General features: G+C 42.6%; 1 protein-coding gene across 27 annotated transcripts; it reads right to left on the reverse strand.

Moving 5' to 3' along the window:
* Nucleotides 1-168: 168 nt before the first annotated feature.
* On the reverse strand, nt 169-11,115 carry LOC100834850. 27 transcript variants are annotated; one of them, XR_002959917.1, is made up of 13 exons: nt 11,101-11,115; nt 9,806-10,730; nt 8,935-9,053; nt 7,890-8,832; nt 7,604-7,768; nt 6,702-7,369; nt 6,579-6,636; nt 6,370-6,468; nt 4,589-5,336; nt 4,360-4,472; nt 3,457-3,523; nt 2,558-2,991; nt 169-707 (listed from the first exon to the last, which is right to left on the reverse strand). XR_002959917.1 is itself a non-coding variant. In XM_003577978.4 (3 exons), exons 1-3 carry the CDS (start codon nt 9,947-9,949, stop codon nt 8,712-8,714), a joined length of 384 nt encoding a protein of 127 aa, XP_003578026.1. In that variant the 5' UTR covers nt 9,950-10,028; the 3' UTR covers nt 8,432-8,711. The 27 variants fall into 27 exon arrangements, 1 of the variants encoding a protein (XP_003578026.1); XR_002959918.1 differs by having other exon boundaries at nt 6,702-7,149; nt 7,246-7,369; nt 7,604-8,832; XR_002959922.1 differs by having other exon boundaries at nt 6,702-6,746; nt 6,963-7,369; nt 7,604-8,832.
* Nucleotides 11,116-19,915: the final 8,800 nt, after the last annotated feature.

Below are 19,915 nucleotides of genomic sequence, written 5' to 3' on the forward strand. Positions count from 1 at the left end.
GGAAATTAATGTGCTGTTCAAGAGACTAGGGCCTGGGGCGCGCGCCTCGTGCGGAATTGGTAACCAGCGATTTCAGAGTTTATCTGCATCGTTTTTCTTTTGCTTCTGTGTTGAGGGAGCGTCTGGCGCGCCACCTGTGCATAAATGAGGCTATCTGGGTTTTGTCAGTAGGTCAACCTATGCGTTCATTTGTCTTGTATCAGCAGGTAAATGTAAGTTGAACTGTGGTGCTGTAATGTATAGTTGTACAGTGATCAATCTCTGCAGCGACATAACAGCCGTCATTTATATTACTATTACTTGCGCAGTGAGCATGATTAAAAAGCAGAGACTTTATATAACCTGCACAGCGACGGCTAATGGACTAAAGCGACTTCATTACACCAAAACATCTCTAAAGCGACATAACAGCCGTCGGACTCGAACTCCGGGTCGCCGTCAGGGTGCATCTCCAGCCATTGCTCCTTGGTCCAGTACTCTTTGACGTGCCCCCACTTCTTGCGGAACTTCTCAATCTGGCTGTCCATGACGACCAGCGCCGAGGAGTCGTCGACGTAGTAGTGGTAGTTACGTCCACCGTGTACTCGGACCTCGTGCTGGGCAGTGGATTTCGGACAATTGACTCATCAAGGTCATCATATTCAAAATACCCTGCTGATTGTGTTGGACCTTTAAAATAGCAAACATAAGGTACTGATAAAAAGCACCTGAAAGCAAATTGTACAGAACCTGTTATAATATTTTAAGAATGTTAGAAGGCAAAATAAAAATAAAAATGAGACATGAAATGGAAAATAAAATGTTCATGCTTGGGCATGGATATTGATAGCTTTGCGTTTCATTGTAAGCTCCCTTCTAAATGTTATTTTTCATCAATATATATGCTCCATTTCAAAATGCTATTCTTCTTAGTAAACAATGAAAATAAAATTCTAATTGCAATAGACCGAGATCAGAAAACAACTGAAATAAATATCTTATTGCAGTAGAACGAGCACAGAATGTAGAAAATATAAACATTAATATGAAACAACAATTAATACTCCATCAGAGACTTTGACTCTTAATGGTAAAGACAAACTGACACGCCTACATTCATTTAATATGCTACAAAAATATACTATATTGTGATTTCAGTACCCTCAGAAATTTAATAGATATACACAAAATAACACGAATTTATTTTATATACTTCCGCAACACAGGCAAATTGTAAAGCTATCCATGTATTTCATTATCTTGCAAACTTTTATTAAGGAATTCTTGCACTCCATTGATCACAAGAGTGCCATCATCCTGTGCTACATAGCCTACATATTACCAGAGCATGAGACCAAGATAGTATTGTCATATATACAGAATCAAGTTATTAGTGCCAGTATTGCCTCCTAAAGCGTCATCTTTTTCTGAAGTTGGCGTATACCCAAATCAATTGAATGGTAGAGATGTTGTAGCACAACCTGGTAGTTTGTGCTTTTAAATCTGCCCAATTCGCTTATAATTCAATTGCCAGTTAGAACCACTCTTGTGTTAGCAAGGAAATGTATAAAGAAAGCAAAAGTGAGAACCAACCATGTTATCTTTAGACAAAAAAGAATAGGCCGTGCACATATATCAGTTGGTAAATAATAAAGAGAACCTAGACAATATCACAATAAGCAGAACCAAGTATTGACAGTTGCTCGCAAGTGCTTGCGCTCACTTGAATTTGTATTTAGTCGAAGTATTTCCGCAAGGACCAAGTTAATAATTTGTGCCTTTTTAGTATCTGTTGCAATTGTCCTGCACCTAGAATGAACATATACATACAAAATGATTTTGCCTCCTGAAGCACACCAAATTTGAGTCTAGAAATTCTCGATCGAAAAATTAAATAACATGTGTTAACATGACAACAATGTTGCTAAACCGGACAAGCAATTCCAAGCAATCACAAGTTATTACCACGTCTCGCTCTCTATATATATCCATCTCTCTCTGCAGATTCTATTAGGCTAATTGAAGAAACTGAAACGGTTGCCTAGACAACTCAGTGTAGGCAAGGCCTTAGTAGACAACAGAACAACTCATGCAGGGTACAAGCGTGTCTATTCTTACATCTATATGAAGCTGGGCGCCTGAATTTACCAATGTCTAAACATTGCAACGAACTGACAAGTCATCTACTATGATCCATGTATGCACTGTGCTCGCCATATAACTAACAGTGCAGCTTTGAGAGTGGAAGGACAAAATTAACAACAATGCAGTTGCGAAGGTACAACTTAGAATAGCATTTTGAGAACCATCACAGGAAAAATTTCCTCCTAAAATGTTAAACAACACAAGCGAACATAATGCAGTTGGTTGGGTGTAACCAGAAGCAATTGTAATATTTTAGTGATGGAATACTACATCTACAAGAGTAGAATGAATGATCTGTATTGATGTCGTTTAATAGGGTTAGCTCCAAACCTGTTGCGCTTAATTCAATATTCATACATAGCACCAGACAAACACTCATAGCAAATGCAATCAACAGTAGGGGCATAAAAATAAAAAGAAATGGAGAACTCACCTCCAAACACATGCCCCCACCGATGAAAAAACGCAACAACAGAATTTCCCCTTTCTTTGCAGATACAGAACACACCGATAGCCAATGAAAAAACATCCGAAACCTCATGCCAATGATGGGCACACATTCTTCCCGGAACCTGGATCTCGTGGCGGTTTTCACGGAAGTCGAAGGAGCTGCATCCGGGTAGGTGCAGGAACTCGCCCCACTCGTCAGCCTAGGCATCGGCTGGGCGGCGCGGCTGATGCACGAGCTGGAGCACGAGGGGGCGGCGCGTGCAGATGTCGGAGCCGTGTGGGAGGAAATTGCGGCTGACGAGAGCCTCGGGGACGGTGGACTTGACGCTACTCTGGCTCCACACCACCATGACCTGCGGCTGGTCGATTGTGGAGCTCCCCGGCTGAGCTCCCCAGCTGCGAGAAGATGTCCTGCAGCTTGATCATGAGCACTATCGGAAATGAGCAACGCAATAATTATAAGTAATATATATATCTCCAAAAAAGAAAGTAAACAGAAGTTCTGATTCCAAAGGAGCTAGCATTTGTTTTTGACTATCAAAAGGTAAGATATTGCTAGGCTGCAAAATAAATTTTAAAAAAACTAATCAGTGCGGAAGTAGCTCTATATGTTCGGTTTTATTAAAAAAATACTAACCATTTTCGCCTTCAATACAGTGGCCAACTATTTTACAGAAAGTATGAAATCACGAAGAATATAGCTACTGGAAAAGCAAAAAACAACTTATAAATAGAGTATTCAACTCAATAGAAATAATCTTAATTTTGTAATATATTTCATTTGTGATAGCATCAGTAAGATAGAAATCTGCGGTTTGCCAAGTAAATGTAAAGAAGCTATATTGTACCTTTTTAATATGAAGATCATTCATATGTACCTACCTTATGTTTCTACAGTTTCCACTATCCAAATATGGTTTGATTTGAATTAGTCAACACTTTATTAAACCTGCAAAGCAAAATCGAGAGAGAGAGAGAGAGATCATTGATAATCGCAGCTATACAGGAGAATACCAAAGAAATGCCACGATAACTGCTTGACATGAAGATAATGGACATGCACCAACCTGATATTTATGATGTTAAAAATATATAATTTGGTTCGGTATCACTGAATCAATGATGATTTGGAAACAAAATCACAATAGGAAAGGACTTGCTTATGCTACTCCCTCTTAAAGCAGATGAACACAGATTAATGTCTCTTAGTCTTCATGATTTGTTTACTTCCATAACTTTCTCCCTGAAGGCTGGGATGTGCACTAGTGCACCTTGCACTGTACTTCGCCTTCTCTTTATGTTTAAGTGACTTTTCTATCTATCCAATACATTGAGACACAAATATTTTGGTAATGGTCACTCTTTACAATTCTCGTGGTTGGATGCTCTTGTTGAACTCATCCATAGGTGTGGTAATGTAAATATGAGTGTTGCATATTTGAGAAAGAAATGTGAGAATATGATGAAGCTAGAGAAGTTCGATGGAGAGCTTTCTTTCTTTTGCTTACTTGCCCCAGCTTACTTTATTGTCACAGTAAAACCCAGTTAGTATGGCCTGTTAAGCCTGATGTTAATTGTTTTTCTATTGCAATCTTTTATTTCTCTTACGATTTTTTTTGCTGCTTAGTTGGCTTAGAACGGTTATGCTTATGGGGTAGTTTAATAAAGAAATTTAGAGTGGACAACATATACCGCACCTTGATGCTCTAACATTCCTACAAACTTAATAATAACGGATAGTTATAGGAATCAGTAAAGGAATGAATAATTTAGACGTGCACTAACCTGAGGTCCAAATAAATTCAGATAGGCCGGCTCTATTCATGTTGACTGCAGATATTTTTCAAAGCCCGTATCAAATATGACTTCCGGAAGTATTATTTCTCTAGATATATGATCTGTAACATATTTCATTTGTGATAGCATCAGTAAGATAGAAATCTGAGGTTTGCCAAGTAAATGTAAAAAAGCATATTGTACCTTTTTAATATGAAGATCATTCATATGTACCTACCTTATGTTTCTCCAGTTTCCACTATCCAAATATGGTTTGATTTGAATTAGTCAACACTTTATTAAACCTGCAAAGCAAAATCGAGAGAGAGAGAGAGAGAGAGATCATTGATAATCGCAGCTATACAGGAGAATAACGAAGAAATGCCACAATAACTGCTTGACATGAAGATAATGGACATGCACCAACCTGATATATATGATGTTAAAAATATATAATTTGGTTCGGTATCACTGAATCAATGATGATTTGAAAACAAAATCACAATAGGAAAGGACTTACTTATGCTACTCCCTCTTAAAGCAGATGAACACAGATTAATGTCTCTTAGTCTTCATTATTTGTTTACTTCCATAACTTAATATGTAGCCAAGTATCATGAGAACATGGTCAGTCGAGCAATACCAGCAAACCTATAGAGGAAACAATATTTTCTATCTATTAAAGTAAAAATGACATGCAACTTTAGTTCATGCACAAAATGACTGTTATACATCATTTAGAGTCCATGCAATCTGTCCTACGGAACTCGGCATATTGAAGTTTTGAAATATTGCAACTTCTACAAAATCTGCCGGTTTTCTTTTTATCTGATTTGTTTTAGCACAGAGAATTGAGACAGTAACTTAGCATTGGAATCCTAAGTACGTTAGAGAACAACCGTGGAGTATTTTGAGTAAGCTATGAGCCAATCAACAGATGGGAAATGCTTCCTTTGTGCCAGCTTCTTATCCAGTCCCCAGAAGACCTGCAATTCAGAATAGTTGATTAATGCTTAGAAGCAACAAAGAAACAGAGATGACATCAGTAAGGTTGGTATTGGCCATGTTAAATTAAGTTTGAGCAGTATAATTGTCATCCAGAAAGGGGAAAAGTACATAAAAAAGACATTTATTCAACTAAATGGCAAAAGAACGTGCAATCCTGTGCACATTAATTAAAATTGACAAAATCACACATAACATTAGGCACTGTAGTAACTTGATAGAAACATCTAAACACCAAATTCTTTTTAATTAACCGATTTGTTTCTTTTTGCCTAACACACTGCAGTGCAGCACTTATCAAGGGTTGTGTGTATAGGGCACTGATTTCTCTGTAGATATAAGGTTTGGTAGCCTTAACTGTTATAAATTTCCATAATCCATGGTATTATAGATTAAGGATCATTTGCAGCTTAGTAACTGAAAAAATGCAATCCTATGATAATCAAAGTAATATTGACCCATTAGACTGTACACATAATGTCTACATGCCCGGTGAGAGATGGGTCCAGAACATAACCGAGTCAACAAAAGAACTGATCATTTACAAGCTCATGATGCAGATACCGTAACCCTTGAATTCATATAGAACAAAATAAATCAATGAGATGCAAATGAGAACATTAAAATAAAATAACGAAAAGCTACATAGGTACCTTACATCTACACTACCAACTTAGTTCAACACCCCTTCCATAAAAAAATATACTCCAATCTTTGGTGAGAAACACAAAATATCATTCATGAGCAATTTAAAACAAATAGGTTTATATGTAAGTGTCTTACGTAGTGGGTAAAAAAGAAATAAAAACATCACTCTTCCTTATCGTGTTTCCATAGCAGTAAGATGCTAGCTGAGGGTTGTGTTAACAAATTTAACACAGGAAAGCAAAACTATACAGACCTGTCCACCCATAAGATACAATTACAATCGGAGACAAACTTTACCCAGTGGAGAATAAATCAAGCTTTGCACTGGAATGACATGAAGCACACCTAGTTTTTCTTTTACCGTACCTTCACAAATATAATCTCCCAGGAATCAATTGCCACAACGATCCTTAAACCAATTGAATTCATGAACCGGCCATTGATTGGCAGATACGTGTTTTACTTCTGTTTGACAACAAGAGAAAATCAATGTAAGTTGTTGGTTCATCAAATATTTGTATGTATTAATGGTGAGTACAAACTGATACCCGAAAATAACAGATTCCACTACTCACATATCTTTTTCTAGTTCCAAAAGAATATTGCAGAATGTATTGCCTTGTATAGGATAGGCTGCAAATTGATGAAATCCTGTTAAAAAAGGTAATAAGCAAGTAAATAAATATAAAGACATTTACCTCTAGGTCCATCAGGTGTGGCCTCAATCTTCATTTAAAATGCTGCTGCTACATGAATAATTGAAACACGACACTTAAAAGGTTGAGACGAACAGAAGCCATCACAGTTGTTTAAGAAATTAATTGTTATGGTCAGGAAAGGGGAAGCTACATAAGAATTATAAGGTGGCTGCATGTGCAAGTACAGAAACACCGGAATCAGGGATGGACTGTTAATGAAATCATATAAAAGGAGCAGAAGTTGGTTTTCCATGTACTAACCAGCAGATCAACATGCAGGGATTGTGTGAACCTCATACATGATATAGTCATCTCTAGAAGGCTGACAGGATTTGCAACCTATGTACACATTTTAACTGAAATGGGTAGCTGTTACAGCTAAGCTAGCATGTCAGATTCAGATGTAACATGAGCTATTTCACGAAGTGGATCAGCTGCACCTACTGACCTACACAGAGCTTCGTGGATTAATTGCATCCAATAATAAAGAAGAAAGAAAGGCTAGGGTTTCCAAGATAATTGAACTTGAGATTGATGGATGTACCTAGGCAAGTATCCTTCTATAGCTCCCAAGAGTTGGAGTTGAGGGTGCCGCCGAGGAGGTCCTAGTCTTGTAGAGAGGCATGAACAGGCAGAAATTGGAGTCCCTATGGTGCAGGATCAACTACCTGCACACGCACAAACAAGTTATGGATTAGCATAAAATCCATGAAATTTCACTGGTGGTAGCCTCATCGCTAAGGCAACCACATATATACCATCATTAATCAACGACCCCGTCACCAAAGAAAAAATATTAGCCAGTTTGCTTCAAAACCTCAATGCACTAACATGGGGTAGCAAAAACTATAAAACGTTCGAGAAAAGGCATCACACATCTAAAGGTTAGTAACAGAAAATACCTTTACATGGAGAAGTGCAGATTATGCCCGTGAGCCTAACATACATGCTTTTTGCACTGTTCTGAACTAAATCTTGGATTTGACAGCAGAACGGAGAGAAGAAAACAAATGCAACAATCTTCCAGTGAAAATTCCTTTAGACGTGTAGTTAGCTCGACCAGATCCCTACTCAAGAAAGAAAGAACAAAAAACACAAATCCAGGTACCGAAAGGACCCACAGGACGTGAGACGGGTTGTCTAGATACATGTAATATTTCGACACTTAATATGGAACGAAAGGAGTACCTGGGGAGGTGAGTTGTACTGCGGTACTAATCGGACGCGAGGCGCAGCTGCAAGCCTGCAGCACGTACCGAAAGAAGGACCCACATGTACAGGACGCCAGCGCAACACGCCCCACGACAGAAATCAACAGCGATCGACGACGGTACCCTCCCATCGACGTGTACTTGTTTCAATGTTTGACAGCTTTTTTTAGGTGGGGTCTCTGTCATGGGTATGTTTTATCCGGTCATGATGGTTGCCAGTTTCAGTTAAAGACTTGTCTGCGACACTTGAGATGTGTTTCTCTCTTCACTCGAAGGAGACAACGATCGTAGGGATGTCTTCTGCCGCTAAATTTGTCGAGGCTTAAACTCCTGTTTGTCCAACTCTTAATTCCCTATATTCCTTGGTACCGGCAATAATTAAGTTTTCTGAATGAAATTGACAACATAGCGATTTTGATAATCCCTCCGATCCTAAATTGTTGCCGTTGTTTTAGTTCAAACTTGCACTAAGACAACAATAAAAATTTAGTATCAGTGGGAGTAGGTAATAAGCGTATCTTTACACAAGCTGCACTCAGAATCATGCTCTTTTGCTGCAGAAACAATTTTGAATATGTACAAAAAAATCAAACAATCCAAGACGTGCGTGCACGTGCATACTCACAGTCACGTTCAGATGCACTTGCTTATAGTAATTGTGATTTTGCATCACATAAAACACATACCAACAGAGTAGCCATCACTCAAACCTTGTCTAAACAAATCAAACTAAACTGTCTCATATTAAGTGACTCAAATTTGCAAACCCAACAAGCGTCTAGATACATGTAATACTTCATCACTTAATATGGGACGAAGGGAGTACTACTTTCTTAACTTTATTAACACAAAAGGAAAGGCCTGCGATCCCAGAGACGACGATGATAGCACCTATACCCGCAAGCCTACGTTCAGCATACCTGTAGATAAAGGAGCCATGATTAGGTTAACTAGAAAACGTCAAAATGTTGTCTAACCACAAGAGTGAGCTTAAATATACGAGACAAAGTACTTGTACTTACATAGCATCATGCTCGTCCTTCAGTCTGATTTTTTCTAGCCTTTCTCCATTTTTAATCAGGATTTTTTCCATTCTATCTAGTTCCATATAAATAATGCGTTCATCACGAGACATCGACCTCTGCAGGATATGAAGGATGGATAGATTAGTCTTGCGGTAGGATGTGAGAAAGATTGCTAGGTATACATGAAGGATGGATTAGTATATTTCCAAAGTTTCTAGGTTTTAGCCCAGGTATGCGTCTAGGACCAACATGCCAAAGACTCCGTCTGTTTCAAAATATAAGGCCAGTGCAAGACTTTGGCTACTATTATAAAGATTAGTCTGTTACTAAAAAAAAGATAGAAAGGTATATAACATAAATTAATTTCACAAGATAAACATAATGACAATTTTTACAGGATCAATATATATTCTGACAACAGCCATGGTTTTTTCGGCTCTGTATTTTCTATCCTCCACCTTCATGTTCCCTAATTTAACGTCTTCCAGGTTCTTGTGATGTATGAAGTAGCTAATATCAAAATAAGACGAAACGGGCATCAGGCCACACACCAGTCAAACTTTATACACCGAAATCGACTTCAAAATCTGAAATTAAGATTAGACGGAAAAATACGAATTCGGAAACTTTTACAGCTGATTTGGGTCACGATTCCGGCAACTATTCCAATCTTCGCATAGCAGTACCGTGGAGGGAGGATTTGATGATTCGTGGCGACAGTACGAGATACCGGCGAGGTGGTATAGAGGTACTATAGAGCAGGGGAAGGAGAGGGCTATGGCTGTCCTTGATGTCAACAATCTAATGGAGGCATCAATTTGATAGAAGGTATCGCGAGAGCTGAGGGATCGAGAAGACAAAGGATTACCTTGATCGGTTCAATCCCATCGGAGCTGAAGAAGCGCTGAGTGTGCATCAACGACGGCGGCATGAGCCGATGCTTCTCGTCGAGCACGCGCGGGACGGACCGGCTGAACGCGCGGCAGCCGGATCGGAGCACCGTCGACGCCATAGTCTTGGAGGGGTCCGTTTTGGAGATCCCTAATTTTTGGTTTGGAGGAAGGGGACGGGATCCGGACGAAACTAACAAGGGAATAAATATAGGGAGATATTTATCCGTCGGGCGACCGGGAATTCTAACTGGGCCTTAAGGTGAGTCATGTTGGGCCAGACCGCCAGCGGTATAAAATCTGGATGGATGAAACCTGCGGCCCGAGGGAGCCGTTCCAGTCGAAGAAGAAGAAGCTCCCGTTGACAGCTGCAATGTCGAACAAGTTCTTTTTCTTGGGGATCGGACAGTACTCCACCGGAAGGTCGTAGCAGCCAATGTCGTAGCCATGTCTGGACCAACAGCAACCCTCACCAACGCCAACGCGGCAGAACCACTTCACGGGGCTCTGCATGTCGAAGACGAGGACGCCACAGCCGGCCACGCGGTCGGACAAGATGCACCTGCAGTTCTCCCGGAGCACATCGTCGTCTCTGAGAGTTGGAAGCTCGATTCTTGATCCGTCCTGGGGATTCAGTAGGTAGGTTCCTGGATCTTCCGACGAAGAGTTGGAACAGCTCTGGACGAGGACCCAGCCCTGCGGCGTCGTCAAGTATATCTTCTCGCTCGACTTTGCCGGGGTAATATCATGCACCTTCTGGTCAGCCAAACTGAAAACCTTTTGCGACGAACAATCTGGATCTGAATTCACGAGTTCCAGTAGCGGGTAAGTCAAGGACGCATTCGACTTCTCCGCCATCTCTCTCCACGAAAAAGTTGCTTCTCTGACAGGAAGCGAAAAGCTCTGCAACGAGAGATCTATTCAGAACAGGGTGTGTCGCATGACTTTATATTAGCGGGATAAACTGTAAAGCAACACCTATTTCAACTCGGTATAGTATCCGAGCACGGTTGCTACACGTCTGTCTGTTTCCAATTCTCGGATGCTACTAATCTTTTCTTTAAACAATCAAGGACTCGTTGGAGACAACAGGGGAGAGAGGAGGGCGGCAAGAATCAATCCGAGACATACCTCGATCTATCAAAAAATACGAAGAAAGGGGGGAAAAAAAGAGGAGTAAATGATAGAGAAAAGGGGAAACAATCAAACCGGGACATATACTCGGATCTATGTTGATCGATACCTACTATGATGTACTGTAGATGAGCAGTACCTTCCGGCGGAGAAGCCAGGGCCAGCACCGAATCGAATATTTACGAGGCCTGCATTCAATTTTTTAAGGGCCGGAAGGTCAAGTACACAGAACAAAATAAAATCCCCTAAAAAAACAGAACAACATAAAAAATCTATATCTACTAGCTGGTCACGCGCGTTCGTTTGCGCCGCTGGAACTGACGGAGATTTTTTTTTCGCATAACTCAGAAGAGTAACGCAAAATACAGTACATGAATTCTGAAAAAATAAACATTTTAGTCCATTAACTCGAAAAACGCACACTTAAATTCCTAAACTGAGATTACTATGTTATTTAGTTAAAAACGGTTTGGCGAGGCTTAAACACGTCATGTGGCCGCCATGTCGGTTTCGGCCAGGACCACAGGCTGCTGCTCGATTTTCTCAGAATTTACTTTGCAAAATCATCATGCCCGAACCGGCCGTGAGGGGCAAGGAGGCTGCGCCCTAGCTGGGATCCTGGGGCCTTAAGAACCACGCCGTTGCCGCCTCCGCCTCGGCTCAGGTTGCTATCAAGCCCACAACACTCAATTTTGATGAGAGGACGCCGGTGAAGGGGTCGCCGAAGCCGACGTGGTGGCCACGTGACGTGTTTAAGCCTCGTCGAACCGTTTTTTGACTAAAGTGACAGTAGTCTCAGTTTAGGGATTCAGGTGTGCGTTTTCCGAGTTTGTGGACTAAAGTGTTCGTTTTTGCCGAGTTCATGGACTCCTGGTGTATTTTACTCTAAAAACATATGTAGGGGGGGGAGGCACGTGAATATTCCACAGTGCAGGTATATATACAGGTGTTATTCCTATAAAATTCACTACAACATACAGGGACTGGGAGGTATACACTCCAGAGTTATGCAGTCTCCACATCATCTGGTCAGCTTCAGTGGAGAAAACCACACTAGATAGAATTTGGGACAAAGCATCCCACTGTTCCAGCAATCTGGGGTCAAAATTTCTCCTAAAAGAGAGCCTAAGAGCATCTCACGGCGGCCCCTTTAAAAGCCCCCCAAACGTAAAATGGGGGCGCCGCTTTTGAAAAACCCACCCTGCCCACTCCCCTAAATCTCGAAAGTAGCCGGCGTGGCCCAAATTTTTTGCCGATGCCCCCAGGCCGCTCCCTACTCACAGGTGGGCTAGCGGGGCGCTGGCTGAAGCTGAAAATCAACGCGGTTGGGGGGTGCGGTTGGGTGCCGGCTTCACCCCAAACGAATTGCTTGTGCCGGGACACCCCATATGGCCATGCGCCGGACGATTTATGGGGGAGACGAGTGGGGATGCTCTAATTTCCCATCAACCCAGACATCAGCCAATGTTGCTAATTGTTCATTACAGATAACATACAGCTCCCAAAACTGTATAGCTAGCCTAGCGCCTCCAAACCAGTGATCTTCCCAAAAACGAATAGATTTACCATTACCAACCAACAACTGGTAACCTAGCACTGCTGCTTTACTAGCCCACATCACCCGTTTCCAAAAAAACAGAGCTCATCCTACTAAGATATTTGGATCATTAACATCATATTTATGATCTATAATCTGTTTCCATGGTCTATTGGAATCCATTTTATATCTATGTATCCAGGAGGCTAGTAGTGTGACATTTAGGTCTCTCAAATTAGGAACCCTAGCTCTCCAAACTCTTTTTTCATTGCCATCAAGTCCCAGTTTGCCAGATGATATTTTCTGTGTTCCTCATAGTTGTCCCACAGACAATGTGCCATTTGTGAGTTAATTGCTTGAATTGCCCGGCTTGGGAATTTTATGAAGGAAAGTAAATAAATGGAAATACTAGCTAGGCAAGCTCTAATTAGAACTAGCCTACCTCCATAGGACAATAATATGTCCCTCCATCCAGCCACTCTTTTAATTACATTGTCAATTACTGATTGCAAATCTTCTTTCCTCAATTTACTGTGGTGAAGGGGAACCCTCATGTAAGTAATAGGTAGTGAGCTACACTTGCAGCCAAAGATTTGGCTAAGAGAGTTTGTTTCATCTTCCTCCAGGTTGAGAGGGATCAGGTCAGATTTATGGTAATTGATCTTCATATTAGAAATGTGTTCATAAAGGGTCAGGAACCATTTCAGATTTTGTTCCATGCTTAGGTCATTTTTGAGCAAAATCAAAGTGACATCTGCATACTGCAGACTGACAATCCCCCCCGGTCTAAAATCAGGTAGTAGTCCCTGGATGTGAGAATGCCTAGCAGCTTTGTTCAACATCCTAATGAAAACATCAGCAACAAGGTTAAATAGAATTGGAGACGAGGGATCCCCCTGTCTCAGGCCCTTGCCATTTTCAAAGTAGCTACTTTCAGTGTCATTAATTCTAATTCCAACTGATACTTTGTAAATCAAGGCTTTCAGTTTGGTCCTCCATTTTGTGAGTCAACATGTGATCCAAAAAGTCCCAACTAACTCCGTCATACGCTTTCTCATAGTCAAGTTTGAGCAAGATCCCTTTCTCTTTTTTTTTGGGTGGATTTCATGTATTATTTCATGGGCTGTTACCACACTATCCAAGATGTATCTGCCTCTAATGAAAGTAGTTTGGTTTATGGAGATTAGTCTATCAGCACGAGACCCCATGTTAATGGTGCAGGCTTTAGCAAAAAAAGTTGAAACTGCAATTAGTTAGAGCTATTGCTAAGTTTCCTTTTTTTTTTCCTGTGAAGTATGCTTGAAGTATGAAGCATGGCTTCTAGAATTCATTGTCGCTGTTGCTAAAAAAGATCCATCTATATATGATAGTTGTGTTGCTTCTATTGTGGCTATGGCATTTTCATTTGATTTTTCAAAGTTGCATACATAAGGGGAATCCTCTGGTATGAAGAGAGAATTAAAAGGGTTTATTCTTTTCCAACCATGTGATCCATACAAAATGCATCCCACGATATTTTTTTGCTAAGAAAAGGTACATTATTGGGTATGGATCAATCTCATCTACTCCCTCCGTTCCATATTTGTTGTCTCGAATTTGCCCAAATATGGATGTGTCTATTCCTAAAAAGTGTCTAGACACAATGTAATATTTCAATAAGAATTATGAAACGGAGAGAGTAGTTGATCGTCTCGGTACAGATCAAGCTTACAATTTTTCTTGCAATTTTTCTTCAACTAATAGAAATTAAATACAGATGGGTTTCCACTCATGGATATTGAAGAGAAGGTTAGAACTGTTCCACGCAAATTCTTTAAAGTATGCACTGTTTTAAGAAGTACTTCCTCTGTCCAAATATACAAAGCCAATATTAAATTATATATTTGACTAGTTGAAATGCCAACAACAAAATAAAATGATACATTCAAAAACATGCATCAAAACATCTCTTTGCTTTTCTTTAACGATCACCAAAAATCCTTTTTAAAAATGTTTCTTTCCAAGATTGTGTCTCTATACTCTAGTCTCTCAAAGTAGAACAATATACTTTCTTCTGAAAATTATATAACATCACCCCGTCAAAGAAGTTTTGAGACGGAATCACTTATTTTTTTTAGTTCTCTCCACTATCTCACTTCACCCGTTAAGACAAAGAGTTAGAAGGAGCAACAAATATATGTTTTGGCAGCTAGATGTTCGTTCATGAGTATAGACATTTGATTATTTTGTTGAGTATAGCTATTCTGATTTTACTTGTTTTCTGAAGAAGCTTATCAATATTAGATTAAATCAAACCAAATTAATAAGCCGGTAGTGCAGGTCTAAAATTTTCAATTTATTAGCTCCAGTTGCTCGGCGGATCTAGCTTGGCTTGTGAGCAGTTCAGATGACCTGACGTCGTTGGCCTCTCGGCTATCTGTCTGGTCGTAGTCCTGTCTCTGCGTGGTTCCCCTCATGTCCGATCGCCGATTCGGCATCGGGTGATGAGAGGAATAGCGTCTTGTTATAGTTTGTTTACCTTCTTTGTGGGTTTTGTGTCCTCGCGACGGTGTCTTGGTGGAGGAGACGACAGCGTATGAAATAATGGTCTTCCGGTTCCATTCTCTTTTTGGTGTAGTCAATATAATCTACTCCATGGAACCAGTGGATCTCACGGTTCTTTTTTCGTTATTTTGGTCTTTTCTTCTGTCATTTCGGGGACGAATCAGCGGTTTTTCAGACATCACCGAACGATCCCAGCAGCTCCCTGATGACCAGTGGGAACTGAGCCACACCCTTGGGCTTCTCGCCGGGACCATGGATGACCCTGACCTCCTGCAGCGAGGAGAGGACCGCCACAGCGCCCCTGCCGCCCCCGGGATCCTGGAACCGCACGAAAGAGGCCTCGACGAGCAACCCAGGGGAACCACAGCTAGCGCGGAGGAGCGCGCCGCTACGGAAATCAGGGGTCCACTGGAACGACTGCTCATCGTTGCCTTGCGACGCCTGTCACCACGACGTCCCTTCTCTCCCCACAAGCGTCGTCCACTCGGCGATCCCAGATGACCAGAAGGCAGATGCCGAAGCCGCAGTCGCACCGGACGCCCACCCGTTCGTCGGCAAGGCTCTGCCCCGAAGTAAAAGCCTTTTTTTCCTTTTTTGTGTATGCCCCAGGATAACCCCGACAACAAGAAAACAGAATACTGCCAGACCTTGTAGTAGGCCTCGTCTTTCGTTTCCGCATGACACCTCCTAGATTCGTGGAAATCGCGGTGCTACAACCGGCTCGGCAAACGGCATGATCGTCATCGCTACCACCCGGGGCCGCCTTTTCATTACACAAGTGCGAAACCATTGAGGGCACGTGCGAGAGTGGACAGGCACACCATCTCGGGGCGTCACGAGCGGCATCCCTCTCACCCGGGCTCCCTTCTCATTTCACAACCGCGAGCCCTTTGAGGACATATACAAGACAGAACGGACGCACAGCCACCCGTCAACGTCCACCACCGCAGACGCCCGAGCCCCCTTCCCGTTGCACGACCGCGAACCCTTTGAGGCCGTGCAAAAGAGAACACAAGTACCGGGTACGTAGACACGCCCTTCAGCGCTCGACCCCCGCGTCTTGCCATAGTCGCATTGCTCGAGAACCAGGAGCTCGATAAACAAGGAGTAAGCGACAATGCTTCACGTCCAACCCCACAAAAAGAAAGAAAAACCGAGGAAACAAAAAAAAAATGCATGTAATACAAGCGAGACGACGTCTTAAAGGCATTGCAACCTCTCCCCCACGAATCTGGCAACATCCGCACTCACCACGGCCTCCACGAACGCCTCACGCTCGCCAATCATGGATCGCCTCCAGAGCAAGAGGGGACACGGTGGTGCCGCCGTCCGAAGGCACAAACGAGGAGCCGCGCCAGCATCCCCTTGAACTCCGTGTTGATCAACCTGCCCTCAGACATGGCAAGCCTCTCGTGCTGCCTCGCGAGGTCAGCCATGAAATGAGCCATGCTCACAGTCTGCCCCGTGGAGTATCTGAACTTTTTTTTTAGAGCCCTGGAGTATCTGACCTAAGTTCTTATCTTTGGTATAGCCACTTTGGCTCAGTATGAATCCCACTCGAAGACCTACTACGATCCAGGAGTACATATGTTCAATCTTGCGGCTCAAGACAAGGAAGTTTAAACATAGTATATCTTTATGATGTAATAGACTTGGACTCTACCCGAGACCTGGTCTCCCGCATATATAAAGGGACCAGGAGGGAGAGCCAAGATCAATCAATCTTGCATAGAAGCCGCCTAGACGCACTCGTCAGATCCAACCTGTGCTAACTCTTTTGTAATCGACTCATCAATACAAATGAGACAAGCAGGACGTAGGTGTATTACCTTCCGAGGCCCTGAACCTGGGCAAACCTTCGACTCCCCTTGCTTGTAAGTCGACGGGTTCACCAACACACAAGTAGCTTTTGTAGATATAAATCTATCGATATGGATATTGTCGAAGTTAACCCTTCGTCAGTATCGCTGCTCCACCGCCAAACGCGCCAGCCCTAAGGATTTCATCGCCTCGAAAACATCCTCGGCGGTGCTAAACAAACACCCCCATGTTGTCTCAGATGTCTCTGTGGACTGCCCCGTGCGCATCCTTTGCCCGAACAAGCGCCATACCGGATTCTTCGTCCTTTTTTTCCAGGCGAGCACAGACACGCGCAACATCCTGCACTGCTAACCTGAGCCTAGCCGATTCATCCCTGGCAACCGCCTCGCGCTTCTGAGCCAGCTGGAGCCCCATCTGAAGGAATTCCTGGGCGTCCGTCAGGCTGCTGACGTGGGCCTTGGCGGCCTCAAGATCCTAGTCGGGCCCGCAACAAAGAAACCAGTGCACCGACGACGATGCCGCGCAGCTGGGCAGCTGGCCCGTGGCCACGGCCGCGCTATGGGCGCTTACGTGAAGGGAGTCTCAAAGTGCGACGAGATAATATTGTGTACACGCTGAAACGCGTCTAAATACATCCGTATTTAGTTAAAGTTGTGATACTTAATATAAGACGGGGGAGTATTACCATTTCAGTGACACTTGTATAGACACATGGAGAGAGCTACTAACACTTAATTAGCTAAAGAGACTCCTCGGATAGGTACGAGAGCAGGTAAAAAAAGACTCAAATAGCGCGCGTACGTTTGATGGTTAGCTCTCTAGCGCGTACGGTACAGCTGGCAAAAGTAATTAATGCACAACCGCGCGTTGCTTGGAGCATGCGGACGCTAGTTTGTGGCCGAGTAATTTGCGTGCATGCAGTAAAAAACGGATGGATTGCATGCATGCATGTCAATTGCATTTTAATAGTACCAAAAATATGGATCGCATGCATGCAAATATATTCACGTCAATCATTTTGTAGTTACAAATTTCAAAATATTTTTTCTCTCAAATGGTGTATTTGATTTATGATTCGTCTTCATGGTTGGCCTTTTCTTGATGAGATTTTCATAACTAGATTATGTTAACATATTCCGACAACATTTTTTTTCTTGAAAGTTGCCACGCAGTAACCGATGAAGTTACCACGCTGTGAAGTTACCGACTGCTACTTTTCTTGGTTGGCTTAAAAATTAAATGGAGAGCGTTTTAGTTCTACTCAACCAAGAAGTTTTTGGCAATCATGTGCGCTCGCGTGTGGGGTGTGTGCACGTTGGGGGGGGGGGTAGATCACGTATGGGTACTCAAGCTGTAGGCACAGCGTGTGACCGTACCGGCCCGTCCGTGTCAACTCAGTTGGCACTAAACTCTAAAACAATCCAGCACAAGCATTATCTCTCCACGTCTCTCACAATGCACACAAATTATCACCCCTAGTGTACAAAAGTTGTCATTACCTAATGAACACAAATTGCCACCCTTAGCACACAAATCGCCACCTTAGTACACACAAATTGCCATCCCTACTGAACACAAATTGCCACTAGTATTACACACAAATTGCCACCCCTAATGAACACAAATAACCATGTGCGTCTATCTATTTCGGTTATCGAGCACCCATCACTACATCCCGCATCTCCTCCACGCCAAGCTACCACCTCCCTTTAAATGACCAATACAAGCATGTTTCTTTGTCATCCCTAATGCACTCAAATTGCTAGACTTTAATGCACACAAATTGCCACCCATAATGAACACAAATTGCCACCTTTGATGAACATAAACTGCCACTGCTACCTCTGATGAACATAAGCTGCCACCTCTGATGAAAATAAATTGCCACCACTAATGCCGACAAACTGCCACATCTAATGAACGCAAATTGCCGCACTCTAATGAACACATTTTTTAACCATTGTACATCCATCCATTTCAGGCAACATATAGCACCCATCACTCGCTCCACCCACTTGATTCAATCACGACCCTTGAGCAACAAGAGTATTGTCGGTACGAGACAAGGGCACCGTGGGCAACATGGCGCGGCGGCACGCAGAGGAGGGGGTGGCGCGGCGCGGCAAGGTCGCCGTGGATGGGGCGTGGAGGCCTGGTAACGAGACCGCGAGAGGAAGGGGACGCGTCGCGCGGGGAGACCATAGAGCTTTCTCGCTATAATTTTTAGATCTAGTTTTGAAGCCTCGTCACTACAAAGTCAACAGTGAAAACAGATGGTTAATTGGACCAACGATTTGAGCTACAAAGTGTTTAAAAATCTGAAAATCAACTTTCTATCAATTTCTTGCATGCCATTAGCAGTATTTTTTTCTTGGGCTTAAAAAAAAACGCGGAAAAGCCAGCAGAAGTCGGCCAACAGTGCGTCGCTCGGTCACGCGGCAAAGCAAGCGCGCGAACGTGAGCGCGTTATATAATTCCTGGAAAAAAATGACTTTTCGTGTACGTTGATCCCCACTGCTGGCTCTATCTCGGGTTTTGTTATTCCCTCCGCCCAACAAAAGATGTTTTAATTTGGACTAAATTTGAATGCATCTAAACACTAAGTCATGTCTAAATACATCCAAATTTTAACAAATTTGAGATTTTTTTCTATGGACGGAGAGAATATGAAAAATGCAATCGTCATGTTAATCTTAAATAAACGGCCCGTTCCTGTGGGATGTTATGGTGGATAGAGAGCAAGCCAGCAAGGTCGACGATGATGGATGGTAACTTGGTCGGCATTGGCAGCAGGTCTGGCACGCGGAAGAAGGACAACGAGCTAGGTCGACTATGATGGCGGGGGACTGTGAATCGGAGAGGCAGAACGTGCGGGATGAAATGAAAGAGAAAAACATTTGATAATTAGTCTTCAACACCATCGATCTTGTGTACAGAAGTTTGAGTGCTGCCAATTTCGCGTGGTGGGCGCATGGCCGCGTCGTCGTCCCGCTCTCTTGTGATCATTGACCAAGGGAATTAAATAAAAAAAAAGATCTTGCAGATATCCAGA

Source organism: Brachypodium distachyon, chromosome 4 (assembly GCF_000005505.3).
Source record: "Brachypodium distachyon strain Bd21 chromosome 4, Brachypodium_distachyon_v3.0, whole genome shotgun sequence".
Taxonomy (NCBI): domain Eukaryota; kingdom Viridiplantae; phylum Streptophyta; class Magnoliopsida; order Poales; family Poaceae; genus Brachypodium; species Brachypodium distachyon.

Coding starts and splice junctions, on each gene's coding strand:
- LOC100834850 (XM_003577978.4), bottom strand. CDS start 9,949: ATGGCGTCGACGGTGCTCCGATCCGGCTGCCGCGCGTTCAGCCGGTCC. Junction 9,054..9,805: donor ATGGGATTGAACCGATCAAG/GTAATCCTTTGT, acceptor CATATCCTGCAG/AGGTCGATGTCTCGTGATGA. Junction 8,833..8,934: donor AAGGACGAGCATGATGCTAT/GTAAGTACAAGT, acceptor CTTTATCTACAG/GTATGCTGAACGTAGGCTTG.